This window comes from Pan paniscus, chromosome 1 (genome assembly GCF_029289425.2).
Source record: "Pan paniscus chromosome 1, NHGRI_mPanPan1-v2.0_pri, whole genome shotgun sequence".
NCBI lineage: Eukaryota > Metazoa > Chordata > Mammalia > Primates > Hominidae > Pan > Pan paniscus.
In genome coordinates this window covers 7,427,445-7,454,807 of record NC_073249.2, presented here as the reverse complement: position 1 = coordinate 7,454,807, position 27,363 = coordinate 7,427,445, and the positions used below count along the sequence as shown (strand labels likewise).

The window sequence follows — 27,363 nt, the reverse complement described above, 5'->3', positions numbered from 1 at the left end:
GCAAAGGGAATACAATGGAGCAAGATATTCTTTTTAACAAATGGTTCTGGAACAAAGAAATAATTGATGAGCTGTACTTCATTAAAATTGAAACCTTCTGCTCTGCAAAAGACTCTGCCAAGAGAAGGAGAAGACAAGACACAGACTGGAAGGAAGTATTTGCAAAAGACATATCTGATAAAGGACTGTTATCCAAAATATACAAAAAAATTATTTCAACTTTATAATAAGTAAACCAACAACCCAATTGAAAAATAAACAAAAGATCTGAATAAATACTAAGATATACAGATGGGAAATAAGCATAAGAAAGGATGCAAAACACTTTAAGTCATGAAGGAAATGTAAATTAAAATAAGATACCAGTACATACATATTAGAGTTGTCAAAATCCAGAACACTAACACCACCAAATGCTGGTGGGGTGTGGAGCAAAAGGGACTCTCATTCATTGCTGATGGGAATGCAAAATGGTGCAGTGACTTTAGAATTCCGCTTGACCGTTTCTTAAGAAAATGAAACATACCCTTACTACATGATCCAGCAGTCATACTACTTGGTATTTACCCAAAGAAGTTGAAAACTTATATTCACACAAAAATCTGTACATGGATGTTCATAGCGGCTTTATTCATTATTGCCAAAACTTGGGGGCAACAAAGAAATCTTCAGTAGCTGAATGGATACACAGACTCTGGTAATCCAGATGATGGGATATTAGTCAGTGCTAAAAGGAAATGAGCTATCAAGCCATAAAAAGACATGGAGGACCCTTAAATGCGTATTACTAAGTTAAAGAAGCCAAACTGAAAAGGCTACATACTGTGTGATTCCAATTATATGACATTCTGGAAAACGTAAAACTGTGGAGACAGTAAAAAGATCAGTGGTTTCCAGGGCTTTGAGGGGAGGGAGGGAGCATAGAGAATTTTAGGGCACTGAAACTACTTTGTATGATACTGTAATGGGGGATAATGTCATTACACATGTATCAAAACCTATGGAGTGTACAACACCAATTGTGAACCCTAATGTAAACTATGGACTTTGGTTTATAATCATGTGTCCATTATTATAACCAATGTAGCACTGTGGTGTGGGATTTTGATTTCGGGAGAGACTGTGCATGTGTGGGGACAGGGAGTATGTGGGAAATCTCTGTGCCTTCCCCTCAGTTCTGCTGTGAATCTAAAACTGTTCTGAAAAATAAAATCTAGTTTAAAAATGTGCTGAGCTACAAACAAGAATCTGACTTGTTGCAACAACAACAGCCATATTATTCGGATTTAGCCTTAAGGATGAGCATAAACCTATCTAAAAAAAAGATTGGTTAAAACATATAACCCTTCTCTGGTGATTTAATTCCATTCTTAAAAATTTATTTTCAAAACCCTAATAAATTTTTCTGAATTTCAGCTTTTTAATCTAAAAAATGGGTGAATCGAAAGGAGATTGATTGTTAGCTATAGAACTTGGTCTCCTTCCCCACCTTTACATTTAGAGAACAACTAAAAGTAATACTAGGAAAAATGGTAAGTAGCCTGTCCCCCTAACAAAATGCATGATGTCCTTTAGGTGCTCTTGAGCTGTTTAAATGAAATTCATACAAAAAAAAAGAGTCACAAAAAATAGCCTCTGCATATACAGACTTAGAATTCCTTTAAATTCTGAGGTTTTAAATTTAAACAATGAAATAACAGAATTAGAAATTTAATGGAAGAACAGCATATCACATCTCTAAGATGTGACTTTTTCTAAGATGTGATTTTCTTGAAAATTGTAGACTTCATGAAAGATACTTTTTTTCACTCATTTAGAAAGGACGAAATGTTTATTTTGCTGTATAACATATTGCACTGAGAGACAAATTAAAAACCCTTCACAGCACATTAAAAACAGTTTCATTTCTTGACACCAGATTGGATTTCACAAATATCATTTATATGGCATAATTAATTGCATAGTTTCATTTAGTTTCTGTAATATAATTAACTGCTAGTGATTATACTCTTGCATTTTAAAGGAGTGCATTTCTGAAACATTTAATTAAGAAATAGATGCAAGTTTATATCCAGTTTGATTGTATACTGTGCTGGCAATTCGTGATACATTCATAACCATAAAGGAACATTGTGAAAACATATGCAGATTGATATGCCCTTGTAGTCCTACAGAAGACATATTCTACTTCAACATCCAGAGAAAACATGTTCATTTCCAAGATACACAAATCTATAGCCTCCATTTTACCAGGGCAAACATTTCCAGCACATTTACCAGGGTGATTATAGCAACTAATGTAGCAACTAGAAACTTATACAGGTCATATATAGCTTTTAGTCCAGAAATATATCTGTTATCCAACAAATATTTAGTAAGTCACTATGGGATAAGCACTATGGACAATACAAATATATCTAAGCCATGACCCCTGCCTCTACATGCTTAAAATTTAAGTGGTAAGATAAAAAATACAGACATAAAGTCAGTGGTATGTTGAAGTCAGTTCATATTAGCTTATGAGAGTTGATTGTTAAAATTTCAGGAATTAGGCAAGCCTGTTGTTAAACATTGTCATCTTGGGATGTCAAACCTAAGCCAAAAACAATCAAACAAACAAACAAACAATCACTGTCATCATTCAAAATTGAATTATATAAGCTAGTAGTTCAATTATATAAAGAACAAAGGCAGTAAATACTCAAAATACGTCACTTCTTTTTTATTTATTACAATTTACCATTGTCTATGTTCTTGAGGGTTTTAAAAAAAATATCCTCAGAAAATACTACACAGTACAATGGCGCACAACTATATGTTTTTTTTCCTAACTCCATGTTTAGAGATGTCACATTGGTAATTTGGAAGCAGCCATGCTACCATATTTATAGCATGGAAAACAGCAAACTCTAAAAATCAGTCGACCCGCCCTGCTTTCCCTGGCTGCAGCTGGATATTACACATTTACTAGCACACCATTGCATGGGATGATAATTATCAATGCAAAGCACGATATATCAAAGATCAGTTGAATGGTTTAGAATTATAGGCACAGTAGAAGTTAAGAAAACGGAGTAATAAACGATAGTTCTCAGCCAGCCTAAAAAGATAAGAACAAGAAATCTTATTTAGAGGACTATAAAAATAAACTTGGCAGTGATTTCATTAACAAGAAATGTTATAACAGCCACAATAAACATATCAAGTCTGCATTTGGAGGGATGAAGTGGCTTATTTCTACTTTCTTAAAGAGTATCTTTATACTGGTGCATTTAATTGCCTATTGCCAATGCTAAGATTATAAAATAGAAATCAAGGCATTATTCTGAGACCAGACATAGTGGCTAAGCCTGTAATCCCAGCACTTTGGGAGGCCAAGGTGGGAGAACCACTCGAGCCCAGGAGTTCAAGACCAGCCTGGGCAACATAGGGAGACCCTGTCACTACAAATAACTTAAAAATTAGCCAGGTATGGTGGCATGCGCCTGTGGTCCCAGCTACTTGGGAGGCTGAGATGGGAGGATCACTTTAGCCTGGGAGGTCGAGGCTGCAGTGAGCGATGATCACACCACTGTACTCCAGCCTGCGGAATGGAATGAGACCCAGTATCAGAAAAAAAAAAAAAAAAAAAAAAAGCATTAGTCTGAATAACACTGATAAGACCCTAACTTACAGCACCTGGATTTTTTTCTTTCAGAAAAAGTTCTCTTCAGAGAAGTTCCTTTCTCTGACCTCCTCTTTTATTTATCAGCTCTTGAACACTCTAACTCCCACTACAGCTACTCAATGACCTCACTGAAGTCTCAGATATCTTTGTTATTGGAAAGGGATCCTGATCCTGACCCCCAAAAAAGGTTCTTGGACCTCACACAAAAAAGAATTTGGGGCGAGTCCATAGAGTAAAGTGAAAGCAAATTCATTAAGAAAGTAAAGGAATAAAAGAATGGCTACTCCATAGGCCAGGCAGCGACATGGGCTGCTTGACCGAATACACGTATAGTTACTCCTTAATTATGTGGTAAACAAAGGGTGGATTATTTCTGAGTTTTCTGGGAGAGGGGTGAGCAATTCCTGGAACTGAGGGTTTCTCCCTTTTTTAGACCATAGAGGGTAACTTCCTGTCATTGTCCTGGTGTTTGCAAACCGTCATGGCACTGGTGGGAGTGTCTCTTAGCCTGCTACTGCGTTATAATTTGCGTATAATGAGCAGTGAGGATGACCAGAGGTCACTCTCATGGCCATCTTGGGTTTGGTGGGATTTGGCCGGCTTCTTTACTGCAACCTGTTTTATGAGCAAGGTCTTTGGGACCTGTATCTTGTGCTGACCTTCTATCTCATCCTGTGACTAAGAATGCCTAAGCTTCTGTAAATGTAGCCCAGCAGGTCTCAGCCTTATTTTACCCAGCCCATCTCAGCCTTATTTTACCCAGCCCCTATTCAAGATGGATTTGCTCTGGTTCAAATGCCTCTGACACCTTGATCTCTTCATTATCTCAAATTTTGTCAGCCCTCTCCTCTACTTTCTTCCCTTCCTATTGACCTAGACCCCAGGTTAATCATCTTAGATAATATCTCACCAGCATTTTCTTGGCCTTACATCCCTATCTGCTCACTGCATCTGATTGCAGAACCCCAACCCTTCTGTTAGCAGAGCCCTTAGCCTAGTTTCCTAATCCCTTTACATGCCTTTGCTCTACTTCCTGTCTCATTTTCTCCAGTGACTATTCCAGACTTCTGCCCCTTTCACTCTTCACTGATATCCTGTCCTCCTACATGATGAAAAACCTGGAGCCTCAAGGGGAATTCTTCAACGCATCATACCTTTCAAAATTATCTCTGGCCGTACCTATTCTTCTTTTCTTTTAGTTTCAGAGGTTAAAGTATCAAACCTTCCATTGGTGACCTTATGCTCAACTCCTTCCATCTTCTCCAGGATCTTGCTGTCTCAGCTCTTCCACTGTCTCCTTATTTTCTTTCTCTATTTTTAGACACAGGGTCTCACTGTGTCACCCTGACTGGAGTGCAGTGGTGCAATCATAGCTCACTCCCCCAGCGTCGAACAGGCTAGCTGGAACTACAGGCAGGAGCCACCATGCCCAGCTTAAAACTCTTATTTTCAAACTATAATGCTCAAGTCTCTGTCGATATGAGTAACCCTTCCTTTGACCTACATTTTCCTCCTAACAATCACACTATACATTTTCTTTCCTTCTTATTTTAACTTCCTAGAAGAGTACTCTGCATTCACTGCCTCCAGTTCCTTGATGTTATTCATTCCCTCCATAATTCTCTCTAACGTAGCTTCTTCCCTATCTACTCTGTGGAATCAGAAAGCCTCAGGACATTCAGCCTTACTGATCTCACCCACCCTGAAACTATTCTCCTGGTTTCTGGGAAGCCAGAGTTCTCTCCCAGTATCTTACTGTTGGTTCTTTTTTCTTGTGATTCTTCTTTTCATGCCTTCTCTTAATGGTGGCATTCTCTAGCATCCGGTCCTTAGCCAACTTTTCTTCTTACATTCTATCCTCTTCTTGGGTGATAGTTGTATTCTTCAATACACTGATACCTATGTACTAATGAAACCCAAGCTATCTTGAATTTGGGACTTATTCTTGCTCAATATCTGCACTTGGATATCTCATAGTCCCTCAGACTCATATGATCATATCTGAGCTTAACTTCCCCCACTGTAAAATATATACCTTCCATAGCATTTTGTATTTTGCTTGGTGGCACTATGGTCCATCCATCACTCTAGCTGGAAACCTGTCACCTCACATGATTCTCTTCTCTTCCTTGATTCCCACAAACCAGTAATCACCAAATTTGTCCATATTGCCTCATAACCACTCATGGAATCTGTCCTGTCTTCTTTATCTCTATTCCTTTCACTCTCCTGGCCCTTATCTCCAACTGCTCTCTTGCCTCAATATTATCCCTGTCAAAACGATTGTTCATTAATCTTCCAGGGTATTCTCCTGAAGATGACATCCAAACATCTCAATACTTTTCACAGTTCTCTGTCCCCTCCCCACAGCACTTCCATGATCTAGCCCCCCGCATACTCCTCACCTCATCCCCTTCAGTGCCCTTCACTGCCTTGTACTTAGCTTCCTGTAAATCTGAACTGCTTGCTGCTCCCTTGAAACCCCCATGCTGGAACTTTGTACATATTTTGAGCCTGAAATACCCTCCCCATTCTTCCTCTTCTTTCTGTCCCCCAACCTCCAGAAATCTTTAAGGATCAGATGGTACCTACTCCAAGGAATTTTCCTGACCGCTCCTCAGCACCTTTCTTCCAAGATAGGTTAGATACCCTTTTCATGCTGTATTAGTCCATTCTCCCGCTGCTATAAGGACATACCCAAGACTGGGTAATTTATAAAGGAAAGAGGTTTAATTGACTCACAGTTCTGCAGGGCTGCAAAGGGTTCAGGAAACATACAATCGTGGTGGAAGGGGAAGCAAACACGTCCTTCTTCACTTGGTGGCAGGAAAGAGAAGAATGAGAAAACTGAAGGAAAAGGCCTTTATGAAACCATCACATCTCATGAGAACTCATGCACTATCCCAAGAACAGCATGAGGGTAACTGCCCCCATGATACAATTATCTCCCACAGGGTCCCTCCTATGACATGTGAGGATTATGGGAGCTACAATTCAAGATGAGATTTGGGTGGGGACACAGCCAAACCATATCACATGCCTCAATTTTTATTTATTGCATCTTAATTATGTTGAAAGATGTGTCTTTATAAGACACTAAGATTGGTGAGGGTTACCAATACATGCAACATTCACTTTCTGATTACTCCATTATTTGGGCAAAACTACAGAAATAATTCCAGAAGAAACTCTACAGCAGCCATCTGAATATGTATTTACTTAGCAAATACTTATTGATGAATTACTAAGTTTAAGACACTGTGCTAGGTGCTAGGAATTTAAAGATGAATAAGACTAGGTTGTCGACCTCATATGTAATGAAGGAGAAAACAAATGAATGAATTCCCATAGAGGGTGGTGAGTGCCATGATACAGATGTAAGAGAGGGGTATGACAGGAGTGCTTAGAACATCTTAGGATAGGATTGTAGGGGTGGGTGGGGGGAACTGAGGAAGGCTTCCTGAAGATGTCACAAATGCCGAGTTTTGAAGAATTGGTAAAAATTAGTCAGGCAAAACAACTGAGAGGTAGCAGAATGGATAAATAGACACAATACAGAAGTGGTGTTCACAAAGATATGGAAGAGAAAGAGAAGATGGTGAGTTCTCAAAATTGCAAATGGTTCAATATAATTGGAGAACTGAGTGAGAGAAGAGTTGGGAAAGATGAGGCTAGACAATCCAAACATGAAAAGACCTGCATACCATGCCAAAGAGTTGGGATTTTAACCTGAAAGCTATCGGAAGCCATCGAATGCTTTAAACAAGAGAGTAAAAAAATGTTTTTGACAGCAGATCACCCTAACAGCAGAGCGGAGAATGGATTGGGGAAGGGCAAGCTCAAAGGAGGGAGACCAATTGATGAAGATATGACAATACTACTTTAGAAGAGAAATGATGAGTGCTTGGGCTTAACCAGTGGAAGTAGGGACAGAGAGAGAACAGATATTCTTGCACAACTTGCAAGAATTGGTGGCCTACTGGATGAGAAGAATAAAGGAGAGGGAGGAATCTGTTTCTTTTTTTTTATCCTTAACATATTTATTGCGTACCTATTTTAGACCAAAAACAGATTCCTCCCTCTCCTTTATTCTTCTCATCCAGTAGGCCACCAATTCTTGTAAGTTGTGCAAGAATATCTGTTCTCTCTCTGTCCCTACTTCCACTGGTTAAGCCCAAGCGCTCATCGTTTCTCTTCTAAAGTAGTATTGTCATATCTTCCTCAATTGGTCTCCCTCCTTTGAGCTTGCCCTTGACCATTTGACAGGATGGTCAGGAGAGACTGCTCTGAAGAGACAACATTTGAGCAGAGATCTGAATGTGGTGAAGATCAAATCATACAAATATCTAGAGGAAGAATGTTTGAGAACAGGTGATTGTCAGGCTTCTGGCTGGGAGGACAGTTTACATGGCACTATTTACTATAATAGAATATAAGTGAGCAAGGGAGCAAAAGAATTCTAATGTAACCTTTGCCAACTTATTTGTTGGCCATGTGGTCTTGGGCATGTTACTGAAGTTATTTGAACCTCAATAACCTCCTTTATGAATGGAAATAGCACTAACTTTCTTATCTCACAGGATTTTTGTGATGGTCAAATAAGCTGAGATGGGTGAAGGTGCTCTGGAAATTGTAAAATGCTATACAAATGGAAAATATTATTATTTGCTTACAGTCATTTAAGCTTTCCTGAAGAATGGACTTTTAAAGAAGACTTTGATTTCCGTGTGCTGTCAAAATCCATGAAAATAATAAATACCCCAACACCAGAGAAAAGGAAAGGCACTCATATTTTCCTCTGGGAACCAATTATGATGATGCCAACATTCCCTTTGTTCAAGCATTAGGATCTGTCAATCAGGTTGTGAAGTTTGTGTTAGGTTTTAAATGAGGTAGTAATATTTTTTTATGCAAAGACTGGACATCGTCTTCTTTTTGACAAGAAAAATATGCCCTTCAACTAGCATGATTTAATCAAATATAATATCTTTTGCGGGGAGTAACCTCAAGAGCAAAGTTGAGTTACGCACATTTTCACAATCTCCTTCTCTTAATTCACTCCATTCCATTTACACACACATACACATGTGTGTGCGCGCGCGCACACACACACACACACACAGAGCCATTCTTTGGGTTTAAAGCAATTTTTTGTTGTTTATATGTTTTTTTCAAAATGCATATTTGTAAATATTTGTAAGTTACGTAGTGGTATTGTAGGGGCATTAAATTCCTAATCTCCATCGTGTTCCACAGGTTTGGTACTCAGTAATTGTGAACACTTAGATTATCTAGAAGGTTTTACTTTTCTGATTAACCAGTGCAATCTGATCTTTGCTCTGAACAACATCTACTTTGCAATAGTCAGGAGTTTGTCTTTGAGCCCCGTTCTGGGCTTCCTGGAATTTGGTTGGTAATGTATTCGTCTGAGAAGAAGTCAGGAAGTCAGTTGAGTAGTAATGACAACCTCAGCAAACAGTGGTCATTGATCTGTTCAGTCAAACTCTAGATGAGCTTTTCAACTACTTCCTCACTTGGGCCACACTCCTAAATCTAGAAGCTGAAGAGGCTTCTCAAGTGAGGTAGTGTAATCATGTTTTCCTGAGCAGCCACTGCCATTGCAGAGTCATCTCAATAGACTGAGAATTGGGTCCACTCCATCCCTAGACTCAACATATTTCTATTTTTGTAATTTCCTATAATGAATCTTAAGTTGAGCCAGATAAAGCTGCATTTATACAATACATAATTGGCCAGCTGTTAAAGTGGGAGCCAATAGCTCCCAAGAAGACAGGAAAAAAATCCTCTCAAAAAAATTTCCACTTCAGAAGTGATTACTATTCTGTTTGTAATTTTGTATGGTAATTTCACAAATGGAGTTCTGTACTAGCAAGAAAATAAACATCTGCAATTAATTATGCCATGCAAAGCATGTTGCCTGTTGCAAGACATAAGCTGAACCTTCAAACCCTTTGATAGCTTGACAGTTTCCAAGAGATATGCAACTAACTACTCAGCATTACTTTTTATTAGTTACCCAACTCAGAGGCAGATTATCATATTAGAAAGAGTATAGTTGCCCTTGGTAAGGTTGCTGTGGAGACAGAACTGGTTTCTGTCCTAGCACTCACTAACCCTGTGACCACTGAACACTTTACCATTAGTTCTTCTTACCTCAGTTTCCCCATCTTTAAATGGTAATGAATATACCTACATGATAGTCTTATAAAAATTGCTTAAGTTAACTCACGTAAGGTGCCTTGTTTAATGCCTGATACAAAGTACTCAATAAATGTTGGCTCCTTTTCTTGTTCCCCTAAGAAAGATACTGAAAAGATTTAAAGGAAAAAAAAAAAAAAAGAAAGAACTTGAATACAAAGGAGAAGAGATGAAACTATCATAGATTAGTTTGTGCAATGGTTTAAGCTTCCTGTTCCTGCATCTAGAGCAGGGATTAGCAAACTGTAGCCCAAGGCCAGATCCAATGAGTCACCTGTTTTTATAACATCTGCAAACTAAGAATGGTTTTTACATTTTTCAATGACTGAAACAAAAGTTTTAAAAAAGAATAATATCTTATGACCCATAAAATTGATATGAAATTTAAATTTCACTGGTCATGAATAGAGTTGTAAGGGAATCACAGCCATACTTATTTGTGTTATCTATGATGATTGTTTTCATGCTACAGTGGCAGAGTTGAGTAGTTCTGACAACAGAGACTTTATGGCAAAATCTACAATATTTGTTATCTTATTCTTTATGGAAAAATTTTGCCAATGTCTGATGTAGAATTTTCTATTGCACCCTCCCTTGGGAATGGGCACAATATGGATCAATAAGAGGCAGTAATACAGAGTTAGGGCCACTTTTTAAAAATGCCTTACCTGAGGCATTCTGAAATTTCTTTCCTCTTATATCATAAAGGAGAAAAGAGAAACGCCTTATTCCTTGTTTCCTGCCCTCATTCCCCACCAACTACCTCACCGCCACTGGGAGAAAATATCGAGGGACTCTGCTGACTCAGTAGCCCTGCTTCTTCAGCAATCACACAGTTCCCCTGGGATGCTTCCCGTCTGCAGCATTGCCTTCCATTCAGTGAACAACCCCAATCGTGTAACACATGCCCCCTGAAAAAAGTCACCCCTTTACCTTCTACCTGATGACTCTGCTTCTCTCCCTGCATCACGCTCATTAATTCATGGAACAACAGGAGAAAAGTCTGAGATGAAGCATGTGGTAATTCAGCCAGGGAATTTTGGTAGGGGACTCTATCAAAAAGTTTGTTGTTTTTTTTTTTCTGTTTTTAAGAAACTGTCAGAAAATGTTTCTCTTTAAAATTGCTATCATTTCAGGGGGATCAGGGAAAAAGTCAGAATGAACTTCCCAGAATCAATACATTTCTATTCTGTGTGACTCCGGGAAGTGGTTATTGTCAATCAGGTATTTGTCCCTTAAGGATATTCAAACAAATATTTATTGGGAGCCTTCTATATTCAAAGAACCGTTGTGTATTAATCCATTTTCACACTGCTATAAAGATACTATCTGAGACTGGGTAATTTATAAAGGAAAGAGGTTAATTGACTCACAGTTCCACATGGCTGGGGAGGCTTCAGGAAACTTACAATCATGGCGGAGGGTGAAAGGGAAGCAAGGACCTTCTTCACATGATGGCAGGAGAGAGAAAAGTGAGCAAAAGAGGAACTTGCCAAACACTTATAAATCATCAGATCTCATGAGAACTCACTCACTAACACAAGAACAACACGGGAGAAGCCGCCCCCATGATCCAATCACCTCCCACTAGGTTCCTTCCTCAATACTTGGGGATTACAATTCAAGATGAGATTTGGGTGGGGACACAAAGCCTAACCATATCACATAGTATCTACATTTTATCTTGTTATGAATGAACATCATGGGCCCACATTGTACATGAAACTGTGAGTCTGGTGCCACTCTGCTATGGGTGGTGTTTATAGGTGGGGTTCACTAAGGTGTCCTGGCCAAGAGGACAGTCTCCTTCCTTCCCAACCTCACCCCTGCCATCCTGAGAAGGGAGCATGGTGTGGTGGACCGGGGCTCAAGTCCAAACACCAAACTGATATCTCAATGCACTGGAAAGTATATGAAAAAATGCTCTTCACTCTTAAAGTGCTATCGAAATGCTGGTTAATATTATCATGATAGATTTCTCACAAAATGTTTGATTTTTTTATGCACGCTGGTTAGAGTAACATACTTCTAGTAACAGAATGAAAAAGCAATTTTTCAAAGGATATGCAGCTGAATATGAACATGAAATACTGGAAAGCAGGCCATCTTTCATTTTCCAAATTGACATCAATTATATGAGCCTTTCTACTTGAAAGAAGTTTTATTTAAAGGCACAGTTCACTCATTTGTAATTCATTTAATTATGTGGGCTCCTATCATTATTTGTTATAGGAAAATAGAGTAATTACATCTAAAGGGCAAATATCCTTAAGAAACTGAAATTTTTAAAATGGGAAGTATGAACCCAATTCCACATGCTGAGAAATTTAAGTAAAAAGGTTGTTAGATTTGCTTGTAATCAGTTAATAGGGTATTAAATGGCTCTTTTCCTGCTGTCTTAGAATTTCAGCTAATGCCATTCTGAAGAGAGGTATAGTAGACCATCCTCAAGAATTACTGGAGAGGATTGTTCTAGACCCATGACCTTTACACCATCATCCCTTGCCAGCAAATGTGAATATGATACAACCAGCAATTCAAAAATAATTGAAAAGAGGGATTAAGGTACCTGGTTGTGGGCCAGTGGGGAATGCAGGGTTATTTTGTCTGCCTTCCCCAAAATGGGAGTGGAGGTTGGGGCGAGAGCTTCTGGTGCTACAAAGCAAGTGCTGATAGGTCCAGGAAGATCTACTCCAGAAGAGCCTAAAGTGGGGAAACGCATCTAGCTCCCCAGTAGCTAGTTGCTGAGGCTCAGAACTCACAGGCTCACCTTGGGCAAGCTTGACATGTGACACATGTACGTGATGACCACTACTCGCTTCCTCATGGAGAATTTATTTTTTTTCTTTTTAGAGACAAGGTCTTGGCCGGGCGGGGTGGCTCACGCCTGTAATCCCAGCACTTTGGGAGGCCAAGGAGGGCGGATCATGTGGTCAGGAGATCGAGACCATCCTGGCTAACACGGTGAAACCTCGTCTCTACTGAAAATACAAAAAAAATAGCAGGGCATGGTGGCGGGCGCCTGTAGTCCCAGCTACTCGGGAGGCTGAGGCAGGAGAATGGCGTGAACCCGGGAGGCGGAGCTTGCAGTGAGCCGAGATCGCGCCACTGCACTCCAGCCTGGGCGATAGAGCAAGACTCTGTCTCTAAAAAAAAAAAAAAAAAAAAAAAAAAAAAAAAAAAAATAATAATAATAATAATAATAATAATAATAATAAAAGATACAAGGTCTTAATGTTACCCCGTCACCTGGACTGGAGGGCAGGGGCATGATTATAGCTCATTGCACCTTCGAGTTCCTGGGATCAAGCAATCCTCCTGCCTCAGCCTCCTGAGTGGCTGCGGATACAGATGTGTGCCAACACGCCCGGCTAATTTTTCTTAATTTTGGTAGAGATGGGGTCTTGTTATGTTGCCCAGACTGGTCTCAGACTCTTGGCTTCAAATGATCCTCCCACCTTGGCTTCCCAAAGTGCTGAGATTACAGGTGTGAGCCACCATGCCTGGCCCTCATGGAGAATTCCGAAGGCTGCAGGCTGGGCCACAGTCTGACTTTCCCGGTCCTGGGCATTTTTGCCTTTATAGGTCCCTCCCACCATAATACTATCAATCTTACACATTATTTTTCATATACTTTTATGTCTTCAACATTTTTCTTCTGTCTTAGGAAAAATTTAGTATGTTTTCATGGGCCCTAAAAATTCTAATGTCCTATGACCCTAAGCTTTTATTTTTGCCTTCTGATTTTAAGTGCAACTAGAATATTTCCACGGGCCCCTAAAAGTACTTTGGGCTCCAGGCCTTGTGCCAGCTGTGCCTAAGGATCAGGTCGACCCTGGCTGGAGGAACCCGCCACAGAGTGGCAAGGCTGCATTCACACTGATACTGTCCAGCATCCTGTGAATTCCCTTTGGGCCACAGAAGGTAGCTTTGCTGGAGCCATCCTAATGGGAATTGGCCCAAGAAGATTTGCTGTTGGGGCGAGGTGACAAGATAAGACAGGGTAAAAGAAAATAATGCCCTTCCTGGTTTGTACTACATCCAGTTCAGTTCATTCAGCCAAGCAGCTATGGTGACAAAGTATGTCACTGGCAAACCTGTAAATGAGTCATCAGTTAGAACTTAACTACTTGTCATCTGGGACATTTAAGCATTTTCAAAAGTCTAAATACTGACTTTTGATTTATGTTACTAAATTGAGACTCCTTTTATGAACTGCATTTGATAGAAGGATAACTACTTACAAAGTAGATTTAAATTAGTTCAAAAAACTGTTTTAAATATTTTAGAAGTATTCTTTCACATAGAGATAATACTACCTGCTCTTCCATTTAGTAAAGCTTTCTATCTAGCAGTGAATTTGGTTATTTTGCATTATTTTTTATTAAATTTTTAAAAATCAAATTTTTTCAGGTGATTATTCTCACTCATCAAGATATTTTAACAAATTTCATTTAAATAATTGATTTTTAATTGTAGTGTCTATTTCAAAAAATATGAGAGCTATTCCTGCAAACTGGTAGCCTGTTAGCCAAATGCAGCTACAAAATGTGTTTGGGGGATCACTTATTTTTTTGATCTTTGCTTGTTGTGGTGAACCTGCCTTTCCTGTTGTGCATGTTGGCTGGCTCTGGGCCCGGGCTCCCCCTTTTCACGGGCATGCACTCTCAGTTCACCACAGCCCCCCTTCTCCCTGTGGTGTCACACCCAACCCCTTGTCCCAGCTAGTTTACCTGCCTGGCTGCTGCAGACTTTGAGTTTGTGACCCTCAACTGATGGACACTCTCACCTCTGTTCTTGTAGTTCACTGATGTATCTATCCCCTAGGGCAGTGTTGGGCGTACAGCTGGCACTCATAAATGTTGTTGACTCACTGACTGAGGACCCACTGAGTAAGCCCTAAAAACTCTACTTCCTTCATAGGCTTTGCTGCCCCTGGCAACTTTCCTACCTTGAGTATTTCCCTTTTGGAGTACACTTGGAGTCAACTGTCCTCTCTCCTTAACTCCCTTATGAGCCCTAGACATTCTTTGATATGAAAAACTAATTTTTTAAGCAATCTTAGACACAGCAGAACTTTTCAAACATATTACAAGCCTAAGCCTTTCCAATACAAAATTTTATAGCCAGCAACCTTCAAAGAATCCAGAAATCAAGATCTCTCACCACCCACCAGCCTGTTCTGATTTTGGTTCTTCCTCCACATCTAGGTGCATTGCTGCTCAGAAAGTATGATGAATTATGAGAGTGCTTATTCATGTATGTCTACCCCAACCAGGGACCACTGCGATAGGCTGTGCAGGCTGTGCCCCCCACAGCTCTGGGATGCCATCCACAAAGGCTGCACAGTTGCCCTGCATGACCCCTGTCCCAGCTGCAGGTATAGGGGAAGGACAATATCTAAGATTTTAAGAATGGAAGAAACTATTTAGGTCATAGTCAACCCTTGAATTCATAAGTGGAGACATTGTAGCTCAGCAAGATTAAGTGACTTTTCTAAAGTCATATATTTAGCAACAGAACACAGCCAGAATCTAGGTCTCCTGACCTCACGTCCACAGTATATTCTAAGTCAACTTTACCAGTCGGCCCTGTCCTGCTCCATCCACATTATGGCAGGGCCCTATAGAAGTCTGCCCATCCCACCTCTTCTTTTTACTGGGGCTCTCATAAGAAGAGCCAAAGAGTGCTCGTTCTTTCTTGAAACTGTATCAGGAGACAGCCCATATCCTGTGAGGTCTGCAAAGCAGGGCGAATATACTCCAGGGGGTATGCAAGATGATCCATCAAATGGGGGTAGAAAACTCTAGAAGTTTTCTTTCCTTTAAATTATTATCTCATTATTTTATTGTTGTCTGTTTTATGATGTTTATATAATTTTAATTCAGTAAATATATGAACATAATTTACAAATAAATGTCAGTGGTGTGCATGAAAAATAATTGTAAGAATTTTTTATTTTTTGAGACAGACTTCCCCAGGCCAGAGTGCAGTGGCACAATTTCAGCTCACTGGAACTTCCCCTTCAAGGGTCCAGCAGCTCCTGTCTCAGCCTTCTGAGTAGCTGGGATGACAGGCATACACCACCATGCCTGGCTAATTTTTGTGTTTTTACTAGAGACAGGGTTTCACCATGTTGGCCAGGCTGGTCTCGACCTCCTGACCTCACATGATCCGCCCGCCTTGGCCTCCCAAAGTGCTGGGATTACGGGCATGAGCCACTGCACCCAGCCTTTAAGAAAAAATTTAATAGACATTTATGACTCCACCCTTGGAGAGTCTGATTTATCAAGTTAGGGCTGAGGTCCATGGTTTTTTTTTTTTTTTTTTTTTTTTTTTTGTAAGGATTGGGTTTCACCATTTGCCCAGGCTGGTCTGGAATTCCCAGGCTCAAGTGATCCTCCTACCTCGGCCTCCCAAAGTATTTGGATGACAAGCGTGAGCCACTGCACCCAGCCTAGGAATTTCTTTTTTAATATCCAAAGTGATTCTGATGCACAATCAGATTTTGGAACGACTATGCTAAGGTCTTGAGCATTCTGACCTAGGTAAAGTTAAGATGTTGATAAAGTTGTATATACAGGTCTACGGATAACTATTTACTTTAGGCTTAAGGAAGAATAAAGTAATTTAATTGGAAAAGCTACATATGACCCATGGTATCCAGTATAGACTCAGATGAATGCCTGAACTGCTGAGTATGGATCTCTCCTTTGTGATGCTCAAATTTAGTTGAGCAAACTCTTTTTTTCACATCTTTTTCTGACATTAAACTAATAAGATATGTTTCAGCTAAATCATAAATCTGCATCCTCCTAAAGTTTGCAGTTCAGACTTTATTTCCATGCTGTCTCATTGATTTTGTGACTGTGCTCTGAGCACTCTATGGGCTTTTGTTTAATTTGCATCCATTTCCTTCATATTGAGAAATATGAAAGTTCAATAGTTGGGCAGCTGTGGCAAGAATTCATTCTTGCCCGAGGTCTAGGGTAATAATTGCAATGCAAGATATTTCTGGTTATTACCCCTTAGGTTCAATATCTCAAACACAACTCCAAAATATAAACTACCTTAAAGTTAGGCTTTGGCCAGGTGCAGGGGCTCATACTATGGTTCCAGCTACTTGGGAGGTTGAGGCAGGAGGATCGCTTGAGTCCAAGAGTTTGAGGCTGCAGTGAGCTATGGTCATGCCATTGTACTCCAGCCTGGGTAACAGAGTGAGACTCTGTCTCTACTAAAGAAAGAAAGAAAGTTAGGCTTTGTGAGCCCCAGTTTTTGTAAAGAGATACACTGTAAAAAGTATAGTCCAGAGGGTAAAGAGAATTAAAAAGGAACTGCAGTATCTTTCAAAATTATAAATACACATACCTTTTGACTTGCAATACTATTTCTAGAAATTCATATATATACTAAAATGGAAATACTTATATATAGAAAAATAGCCCTTTCACAAGAGACTGTTTATTACAATATTATTTGTAATCACAGGAAATTTGAGACAGGCGGGTTCCCCTCAGAAATTAAATAAGTGCTAATTTAGTAATACAAAGGAGTATTTGGTGGCAATAAAAAAAGAACAGTTTTAAAATACGATTTAGACAGCTCTTCAAAATACATTATTAAGTGAAAAAGCAATGAACAGGATGGTATATGCTACCCTTTGTATTTTTAAAAAAGAAAAGAAAAAAAAAAGAAAAACATGTACATACACAGCAACAAGGCCAGGTTTCTCCTTCCCTGCCCCTTCCCTGCTTGTGTGTCTCAGTTCTGCAAGTGCTTCCTCCCAGACCTCCTTGTCTGGGCTTCTTGCCTGGGATTCTTGTCTAGGCTTCTTCTGGGTGGCCCCTGTTTTCCAATAACCCTGTTTCTTCCTGTTACCCCATCTGATCAATGGAAGTAACAGCTTTCAGCTGTTGCTAATCTCTCAGGTTGGTATTGTTATTGTCCATTGTCTCGTCTACTAAGTGAGGGAATTGAAGCACGGTGATGGAGCCAGGATGGAAGCCCACACGTTGTCACTCAAGCTTGAGCTTTTTTAAGCTTTTTTAAGCTTGAGCACAATACCATTCACAGATACTAACACCCGAAACATACATATGAATATATGGTAGATGCTACATGCTTTAAGGGAGAATAAGACAAAAGACAGAGTTTCACTGGTGGAGATGGGTGGGAGGGTGGGAGGGTGATGTCCCGGAAAGGCCTAAGAAAGTTACATTTAAGCTGACACCCAAAGGAGGATGGTTGTTAGTGGGGCTGGGGTCTGGGAGACAAACATCTTTGGCCTGTGCAAAAGCTCTTGAGGACAGAAAGAGCTCAGTATGTCCAGAAGGGAGGCTGATGAGAGAGACTAGTATAGCTGGATTAGAATCCAGCACAGGGGCAAGAGGAGGGCATGGGGTGAGCCTGGAAGGGCGATAGGGATCACTCAGGGCCAGGCCAGCCAGGTAACAGAAATGAAGTCTTCTTAGAGCACCAGGGAGCCACAGGAGAGAAGTGATGTGATCTAATTCATATTTCACAAGGGTCACTCTGTCTGCAGCACGACAATGGGATTTGGGTTGGGAATGAGGAAAGAAGAATGGGCAATAGTGGAAGCAGGCCAGGCGCGTGGCTCACGCCTGTAGTCCCTGCACTTTGGGAGGCCGAAGCAGGTGGATCACCTGAGGTCGGGAGTTTGAGACCAGCCTGTCCAACATGGTTAAACACTATCTCTGCTAAAAATACAAAAATTACCTGGGTGTGGTGGCACATGCCTGTAATCCCAGCTACTCAGGAGGCTGAGGCAGGAAAATTGCTTGAACCTGGGAGACAGAGGTTACAGTGAGCCAAGATTGTGCCACTGCACTCCAGCCTGGGTGACAAAACGAGACCTTGTCTCAAAAAAAAAAAAAAAATAGTGGAAGCAGAGAAATTACCAGTTTATTGCAGTAGTTCTGGTGAGAGAGGATGGAGAGTTGAACCAACATACTGCAGTGGGAGTGGGAAGAAGTGGTCAGATTTCAGGTATATTTCAGAGGAAAAATTAACAGGACTTGACAGCAGATTGGATGTGGCTGGTGAGCAAAGGAGAAGTGTCCAAAAGGGTTCCTGGCATTATGTGCTACCCAACAGACTCACTTAACCACCCAATACCCTTTCCGGATTAAGACCTTATACAGGTCGGCCCATCCTCACCACAAGCAAAACCACAAACCCAGCATGGAGGGCTGGATTTTCTTTTAAACAGGAACAATACAAAGTACTACGCGAATATCACCACATAATGGAGTAAGTAGATTCTTACTGTTAATTACTACTTAATCATTACTTATAATACGGCCTGCGGGCAAATGGATTTACAACCAACTTAGAAATGAGCCTATCAAACATAATCTATTTATAAGTCAGAATTAACTTGATAAAGAAAAATATATATGTTTTCCATCTAATTTGTGTTTTCCAGGCCTGTCAGAGAGTTTTCCATGCCAAGAGGAGCCAACACTTTTTGCTACTGTGTTAAGGCAAATGTGATTGTCACTGGAGGTGAGAGGACGGTTCACATTACATAGGGGTTTTCTACTTTGCAAACATCGTTCTCTTCGAGCTTTGGTGCTAGGAAGAACACATTAGGGAATTTACAAATTTGTATCAAGTCAAATCTGTTTGTCTTTTTCTTTCTGGCGTCCGGATTTGATAACATACTTAGAAAAGCCTTCTTCAGCCCAAGAGTGTGTGAGAGAAATTTTCCTGTATTTTACTAGAATTTGTTCTTATTGTTTTGTTTTCTGTTTTACCTTTAGAGCTTTAATCCATCTGGAGCTTATTTTATGTGTGAGAGCATGAGTTCCTAGGTCTCCCAGGAGACCTGGAGCCCCCGGCACTTATGTGTGTGTGTGTGCCTTTTTCTGGAGAAAAATTTCAAAATTTCATCAAATCCTCCAGAGGAGATCATGACCAAAAAGGTCAAGAGCCAATGGTTTAGAGTTAACAGACGAGAAGACCAGGAAGACAATCTTGAAGAATACCAACATTTAAGGGATAGGTTAGGTAGAAAATAACAAAAAAGGTTATCTGCTAAGAGGAAGGGAAAAGGTAACACAATAAGTTTTGGGGGGGGAAGGTAGGGGACTAAAATAATCTTTGAGACTCAGACTCCTTATTTATAATACTGGGGTTTTAATATCCATAGGATGGCCTTGAGCCTGGGCCCTGGAGTCAGACTGTGTGGGTACAACTCCTGGCTCTCTCACTTGTGAGCTGTGTGGTGGGCAGGCTATTCATTCCTTTAAGCTCCAATCTCATTTGTAAGTGGAGTTGATAATAGTACCTACCCATAATGTTATTATAGGAATTAAACTGACTGGGCTCCATGGTTTACACCTGTAATCTCAGCACTTTGGGAGGCCGAGGCAGGAGGATTGCTTGAGCCTAGGAGTTCAAGGCTGCCCTAGGCAACATGAAAAGACTGCTAGTCTCAGCTACTCAAGAGGCTGAGGCAGAGGATCACTTGAGCCCAGGAGGTTGAGGCTGCAGTGAGCCATGTTTGTGCTACTGCACTCCAGCCTAGGCAACAGCAAGAGCCTGTCTCAAAACAACAACAACAACAACAATAACAACAAAACTAAACTAATTCAAAGTCCTCAATACAAATTTGTTATTAATAATACAAACAATAAGAAAATAACACCTGGCCAGGCGCAGTGGCTCGCACCAATAATCCTGGCACTTTGGGAGGCTGAGACAGGAGGATCGCTTGAGCCCAGGAGCTCAAGACTAGCCTAGGCAATATAGTGAGACCTTGTCTCTACAAAAAAAAAAAAAAAAAAATTAAAAATTAGCTGAGCATTTGGTGTGTACCTGTAGCCCCAGCTACTAGAGGGGCTGAGGTGTGAGTATTGCTGGAACCCAGGATGTTGAGGCTGCAGTGAGCCGTGACTGTGCCACTGCACTCCATCCTGGATGACAGAGCAAGACCCTGTCTCAAAAAGAAAGGACGAAGGAAGGAAGGAAGGAAGGAAGGGAGGGAGGGAGGGACGGACGGAGGGAGGGAGGAAGGGAAGGAAAGGAAGGAAGGAAGGGAGGGAGGGAAGAAGGAAAAGAAGGGAAGGAAGGAAGGGAAGGAAAGGAAGGAAGGAAAGAAAGGAAGGGAAAGAAAGAAGGAAGGGAAAGAAAAAAGAAATAAAGAAAGAAAGAGAAAAAGCAAGGAAGGAAGGGAGGGAGGGAGGAAGGAAGGGTGCCTACTTCATAGGATGGTGTTTAAGATTAATTGAGATAATTTATGCTTGGTGCATAATAGGTTCTCAATAAATATTAATCCTCTCTGTTTAAACACATTGGCAAAATCACTTTGGCAAATGTGGAGGTTTTCTTGGGATAAAATGAAATTTGCGATTCTAGTTAGGAGACTGTTAGAGAAGACATGAGTCAGATGGAGAGGGTCTGAATTACTGTAGGTGCTATTATTTAAAAAAAGAAAGACTCGACCTCAAAGACATGGGAAATTAATTATTCATAAGACTTGGAGATGCAATGCTTTTGGGGATTAGTAAGAGAAATCAACCAGCTCCACGTTTGTATGGTGGGAGAAATGAAAGAGTAGCAATTGTGTTGATAGTTGTACAGAAATTAGGAAGTGGGTGCTTACCTGGGGAAGGAGAACAAAAGAAAGCTCAATTGTGAACTTAAATGTCAAGTGTTGATTGGACATTCAAGAGAAGATTCCTTTTGGTGACAGGAAAAGATCTGGTTGGAGATGAATGATGTCAGGGCTCCCTAGGCTACCTGGATCTGGGAGAAGATGAGCTCCCAGAGGTTCCTCAAGGAGGCCAGGGCGGCCTTGTAAGAGACAGGAGGCATGTAGGCTTGCAAGACTTCAATGAGCAAAACAGAAACACAAACAAACATCAAGAAAGTGGCCTACATTGCAAACCCAAACTTTAAAAAGGGAAGAAACAATAAATATTTTTTTAAAAAAGAAGAAAACTCTGTCATCAAGAAAAAAATCAATAAATACATCATTGGCAAAAGAGTTTACCGCAAAAATATCTATTAAAGGAGCCATGATGTTTAATGAGTAAGTGCTATTGGCTCTGTCTATCATAAGATTTCTTCAAATTTCTCACTCTCAAACATACACAGCAGGCGGTTTGGTTTCCTATCTAAAGTGTCCTGCCTCATCCCTGAAGTGCCTATATTGCTAAATATAAAGACAGCTGAGCTCCTATTTCATGGCTGGGGAATCTCCCCTAAGGGCATAAAGTTAATATTTTTTTCAAGTACATTGTGCATTCAAAATTTATATTTAAATCTACGCTCAGCTTTGGGCCTTCTACAACACTAAACTGAAATTAGCTTATGGTTCCAACAGTATTACAAAGATAATATAGTAGCCTATTGGCAAGCACAACAAATAAAAACAATGCACTAGAAGTTAGAATAGCTGGGTTTAGCCATCGCCTGGCCAATCACCAACTCTGATTTTTCAGCAATCACTTAATTGCTCCCTTTTGCTCATTTTCCTTATCTGGTGAAAATGAGGAAGTGGGACTAAATACATTTCAAGATCCCTCTGAGCCTAAAATACTGTGATTCTATTTTTTAAAGAACTGCCTGTTCACAGGGAGATAAACTAAAAATGTCCTTTGGAAAATTTGGAAGCCAGTTTGCCAATTAGATGCTACTCAATATATAATTACAGCTTTGTGCACTCAGAAAAACCAAAGCATTAATTGTCCACAAACCTCTAAGACTCAAGTGAGGACATGAAGAAAAGAAAGGAAGGCATATGGATAAGAAGTCTGTAAAGAAGTGTGTGGGAGTCATGGCTTGGGTAGGGAGCAAGTTTCTTGATACTTGGTAGTGATGATTCTAAGAAAAACAGGAATCCAAGTCTCTCAACCAAAGTAATTACAGTTATTTAAAGATCTCCATACTGAGGTCTAGAACACATCAAGAAACAAATGCTAGAATCAGAAAAAGAAGTGGGATACTTTCAGAAAAAGACGTGGGTTACTTATATCCCAATTGCTTGATCCCCATTGCTCCTTCCTGAGTTAATGACTGTCTTGGCTTATTACTTCCAACGGAAATGGGCACAATTTTTGGTCTGGATCACACATCAGAAGGAGGATCCAAGAGATGAGGGAGGGAGAGCTCCTTGTTGTGAGAGATAAAGCAGCAAACATGTTTGAGAATCAAACTGCAATGAATCCTCCTGTCTCCGTTGCATGTCTTTAGTTAGGCAAAAATATTAGCCCTCTTCCTCTTTCAATGCAAACCCTGCACATGAAACCCTCTGAAAATGCAGTACTTAAATATATGGCTAATGTGAAATTTGATTCTAAAATCTGATTGTCACATTATGCTGTCACATTAATCTTAACCAACTCCTCTTCACAGCCCTTTGCCCTCACACACAAAAGAATACAAAATGTTAAGAATTGACCAGTTTTTATAGGCTTTGTAATCTTAGTATTTTAATCATTTCTGGGGGAAAATGTGTTTGGTAAAGTTTTAGGACTTAAACCACTTCAGTGTTTTTGGATTAAGTCATTTGACTCTGATTAACCTCAGTGTTCATTATATTATAAGACCCTCATCTACAGCTTGAAAACGTATTAATTATAGGTTTTCTAGCTCTCTCACAGAGGGAAGAAAACACTTAGTAGTATGGCCGACAAGCAACTAATACTTTTCATCATGCATAATTTATTGAATGGTCACAGTTATGGAGCCTCTATTAGTAGAAAATGCAAATTCCCAGTAACTGAAAACACATTTTTCTCAGGAGAGTACTCTTGTTGATTAGTGACTCAGCCAAGCACCATTGCTAAATGTACGGTATGTACCCGCTGACGACTCAAAATATACAATAAAAGCAGCTTTGCTAGGCATAGTTGAATGTGTTAAATGTGCAGGGACATTTGATGAGCTTCAAAAAAGCACAAGCTTTTGCAGGAAAAAAAAAAAAAAAAAAGCCAAACCAGGACAGAGTGTTTACCAAGAAAACCTAAAAATTTCCTGAGCATTATTTTGGTGACCATCAAGAATATTTTTGCTGAACAGTGTTTGCACTAGCCTTTTAGGAATTAAGTTCTTAGTATGGAAGGTTCAGAGTAGAAACACAATTACCCTCCAAAAAGATATTTTGGGGGCTCTGCATGCATTTTTTTCATGTTTTGTTCAACAAATATTTTCTGCACAATTGCTATAGACTAGGCTATTAACCTTACAAAGGTCAGGTTGTATTCCTAACCTGCGAACATTTAAAGCCTAATAGTGTAAGACAAGTTTATAGATAACTACAAAGTATAGCATGAATCAACATATGATGATGATGATGATGATGATGATGATGATGGCGATGGTGATAATAATACAGATGAAATAATATAGGCTTTGAGAGCTTAGCATCTGTCCCTTTCTGCTAATTCTGCCTCCACAAAGCCACCACATATGATTCCATTCCAAGCAACGAAAGCAAGCAGAGCTGGAGGACATCTGTGGAATAGGCAATAGGGAACCTCCAAAAGATTGGATTTTCTTCACAACGAATAACGGACAAAGCCATTAGTTTAAGAGGCCTAGATATTCCTCAGGTGGCAGATCTCTACTGCATTCTTCTTCGTGTGATATACAAGTCATAGATTTTCTTCTGGGGATATAGCCTATTGCCAGCCTCATCATCCAGGAATGATAATGCCCATTTCAGGGGATGTCCCACCAACATGATGTAAGATCACCTGTGGGTGCAAGGCTTAGGTTCTGAACATGTCTGAATAGCATGACACATCTTGGCAATTCCCAATGAAAAGCAAATGCAGTCAAGATACTGCATTATTGGAATTAGTCAGTTTGAATCATGTAACTGAATATCTGGTGAGTTTCTTACTACCTATGAAAATTCCAGATTGCCCTCTGCATTCACTGTAGTGATGTCTCCCTCCGGAGCACATAATCATGAAATTTTAGAGCTGGATGGAGCCTTGAAGATTATAATTTTACACGAGGAAATTGAGACCCCAGACAAGTCGCAGAACTAGTTAGCTGGCAGAGCTGAGACTGAATCAGTTCTCTTTGCACCCACTCAGCCCTGTGTTCTTCCTGGACCACAGAAATCTGGTTTACTAGATGCTATCTCTCTCCTGCTTTTTTGTGTGAACTAAGCCCGCTCATCTTATCAAGAGTGATGCACTTAGATGAAGTGACTCATCCAACTGAGAGAAGAATCTGCTAAAGGAAATAAAATCCTCTCTTTGATATGTGACTTTATCTAAATTCTGGCTTCACACACGCAGAAAAGAAAAAAAAAGAAAGAAAAATAGAAAGCAACAAAAAAACAGGGAATTAACTCTTTATGAACCGTAACATTTATAGTATAAAGACCTATCTTCAGATTTGACATACTCTCTACAAATAGTTGTTTACCCTCTATATCTCCTTACCTTATTGCTGCTACTAGATTGTGAACTCTTAAGAGCAGGGATCATATTTCATATATCTGTGTATCAGTTCCTCTCCCCTAAATATAATCTAAATGCATTGTAGGAACTTAGAATAATAGTAATAGTAATTGTTAGTTTACGGTCCAGAAACTGTTCAGTTACACATTTACAACTCCACTCAATCTTCACAATAAAACTATGATGTTAAGTTCCATTTATCCCCATTTTATAGATAAGAAAACTCAGATGCAGAGCGGCAAAGCAACTTACTCAAAGTCATAAAGCTAGTTAAGGGATAGAGCCAGGTTTCAAATCAAATATGATTCGCTCAAAATACGTGTCCTTAACCACTTCATGAGTGACTCTACAAGCCAACTCATTTACTTAGCAAACATGTATTAAGCACTTACTAGTTGCCAAACACTGCTATCAGTGAGAACTACTAGGCTCACCAGATAATGGGTAAACAGATAGGTAAACAGACAATTATTAGTGCTGTAAAAGAAAGCTGAAGAAAGCACAGTAAAAACACAGAAGAAGGAGTCTGAACTCCGTTTAGGGCAGAGGAAGGTGATTAGGGAAGGCGCTGCGGAGAGTAATAACCAAACTAAGTCTGAAAGGGTGTAAACCTGGGTCTTCTGAAAAAGTAGACCTTGGGCAGGAACGATATCTAGAATTTCCTTGTATCCTTCACATCTTGCAAAATACTAAGGGCACAAAGGAATCAGAAGAGAAGGGGGAGCATAGATTTAAAAAAACTTCTAAGTGCACAGTTAACTTCTCAAGAGATTTTTCTCTCTTGCTGTTAATAAGGGCAGCATGGAAGTTTGAAATTTAAGAAAATATTCCACTTCCTCATTAACCACAACCCCTAAAATATCTTGTTTGATGTTTTAGCCAACTTGAGCTGCCTTAACAAAATACCATAAGCAGAAAGGTTTAAGCAACAGAAATTTTCTGGAGGCTAGAAGTGCAGGATCAAGGTGCCAGCATTGTCAGTTTCTGGCGAGGGCTCTCTTCCTGGCTTGTAGACATCTGCCTTCTCTCCATGTTCTCAAATGGCAGGGAGAGAGAGGGGAGAGAGGGTGGGTTGGGGCAGCAGGAGCTGGTGTCTCTTCTAATAAGGACATTAATCCCATCATGAGGGCCCACCTTCATTACCTCATTGGAACCTAATTATCTCCCAAAGGCCCCCCATTTCCAAACACCATCGTGTTGGGGCTAGGGCTTCAATATACAAATTTGGGACGGAATGAATTCACTCAATTGCAATTCTTAAGAAATGGAAACCAAGAATCAGCTATGCAATGAGTTTTTTTCAGCCTGCCTTTAATAACACTCCAAGAAGTGAGAGCCTCTGAAATGAACAAATGACCTTCCAAAAAAATTAGATGAACATTCAATGAAGATCCATTTTTTTGTTTGAATACATGTTTTTCCCTTCTTTGGGCACTTGATAGTTAAACCTCTGAGCTGTGATTCATCATCCCAACAATGAAGTTATTGAAGTGGTTCAAAACATATCTTTTGAATTCTTACTATAGATTATATGTGACAGTAAACAACAACAAGTCCTGTCCTCAAGGCACCTGGAGTCTAATAGTGGTCCAGACAAATAATTAACTATGAAGGATGATGGGGATGAAGGAGGCACATAGGTAGGGCACTCAGGTTTGAAGAATATGGAAGTATTCTGGAATATTATTGGAGGAAAAGCTATGCTGAGACTTGATGGATGGATTGGGATACTCGAAGAAGAGAAAAAAGGTAGAGAAAAATACTATGCTTTTTCATGAGGCCCAATAAAATAATCGTAGAATTATGGAAGCATCTATCAAATTTGCCTGGTTTATAAATACCCAACTAACAAGTCACCTAATTATCCCTCCATACCTGACATGCCCTTTCAGTGTGGATAATCTATCAAAATAAAAATCCAATATACATCAGGAAATACATCCTAATGGGTGGCCCAATATATAATACCAGATTAACTAGAATTACTATTTTGGGTTTTAAAATTTTATTTATTTTCTTTTTTTTCTTCAAATT

General features: G+C 39.9%; 1 protein-coding gene and 1 long non-coding RNA gene across 5 annotated transcripts in view; one reads left to right on the top strand and one right to left on the bottom strand.

Annotated features, from left to right (window-relative positions):
• The window catches only part of LOC117977605 (uncharacterized), a 188,754-nt gene that overhangs the window by 33,410 nt on the left and 127,981 nt on the right, over positions 1-27,363 (bottom strand). Inside the window, exon 5 of one of the 3 annotated variants that reach the window (XR_010109141.1) lies at positions 1,892-6,483. The exons of the other annotated variants lie outside the window; for them this stretch is intronic. This is a non-coding gene — a long non-coding RNA (uncharacterized LOC117977605). Of the gene's footprint in view, positions 1-1,891; positions 6,484-27,363 lie in introns of those variants that run through there. 3 annotated transcript variants of the gene reach the window in all.
• The window catches only part of WDR64 (WD repeat domain 64), a 151,341-nt gene that overhangs the window by 40,016 nt on the left and 83,962 nt on the right, over positions 1-27,363 (top strand). For both annotated transcript variants that reach the window (XM_055097208.2, XM_034949821.4), the window contains exon 9: positions 19,332-19,411. In XM_055097208.2, the coding sequence (XP_054953183.2) occupies positions 19,332-19,411 (80 nt within the window). The remainder of the gene's footprint in view (positions 1-19,331; positions 19,412-27,363) is intronic.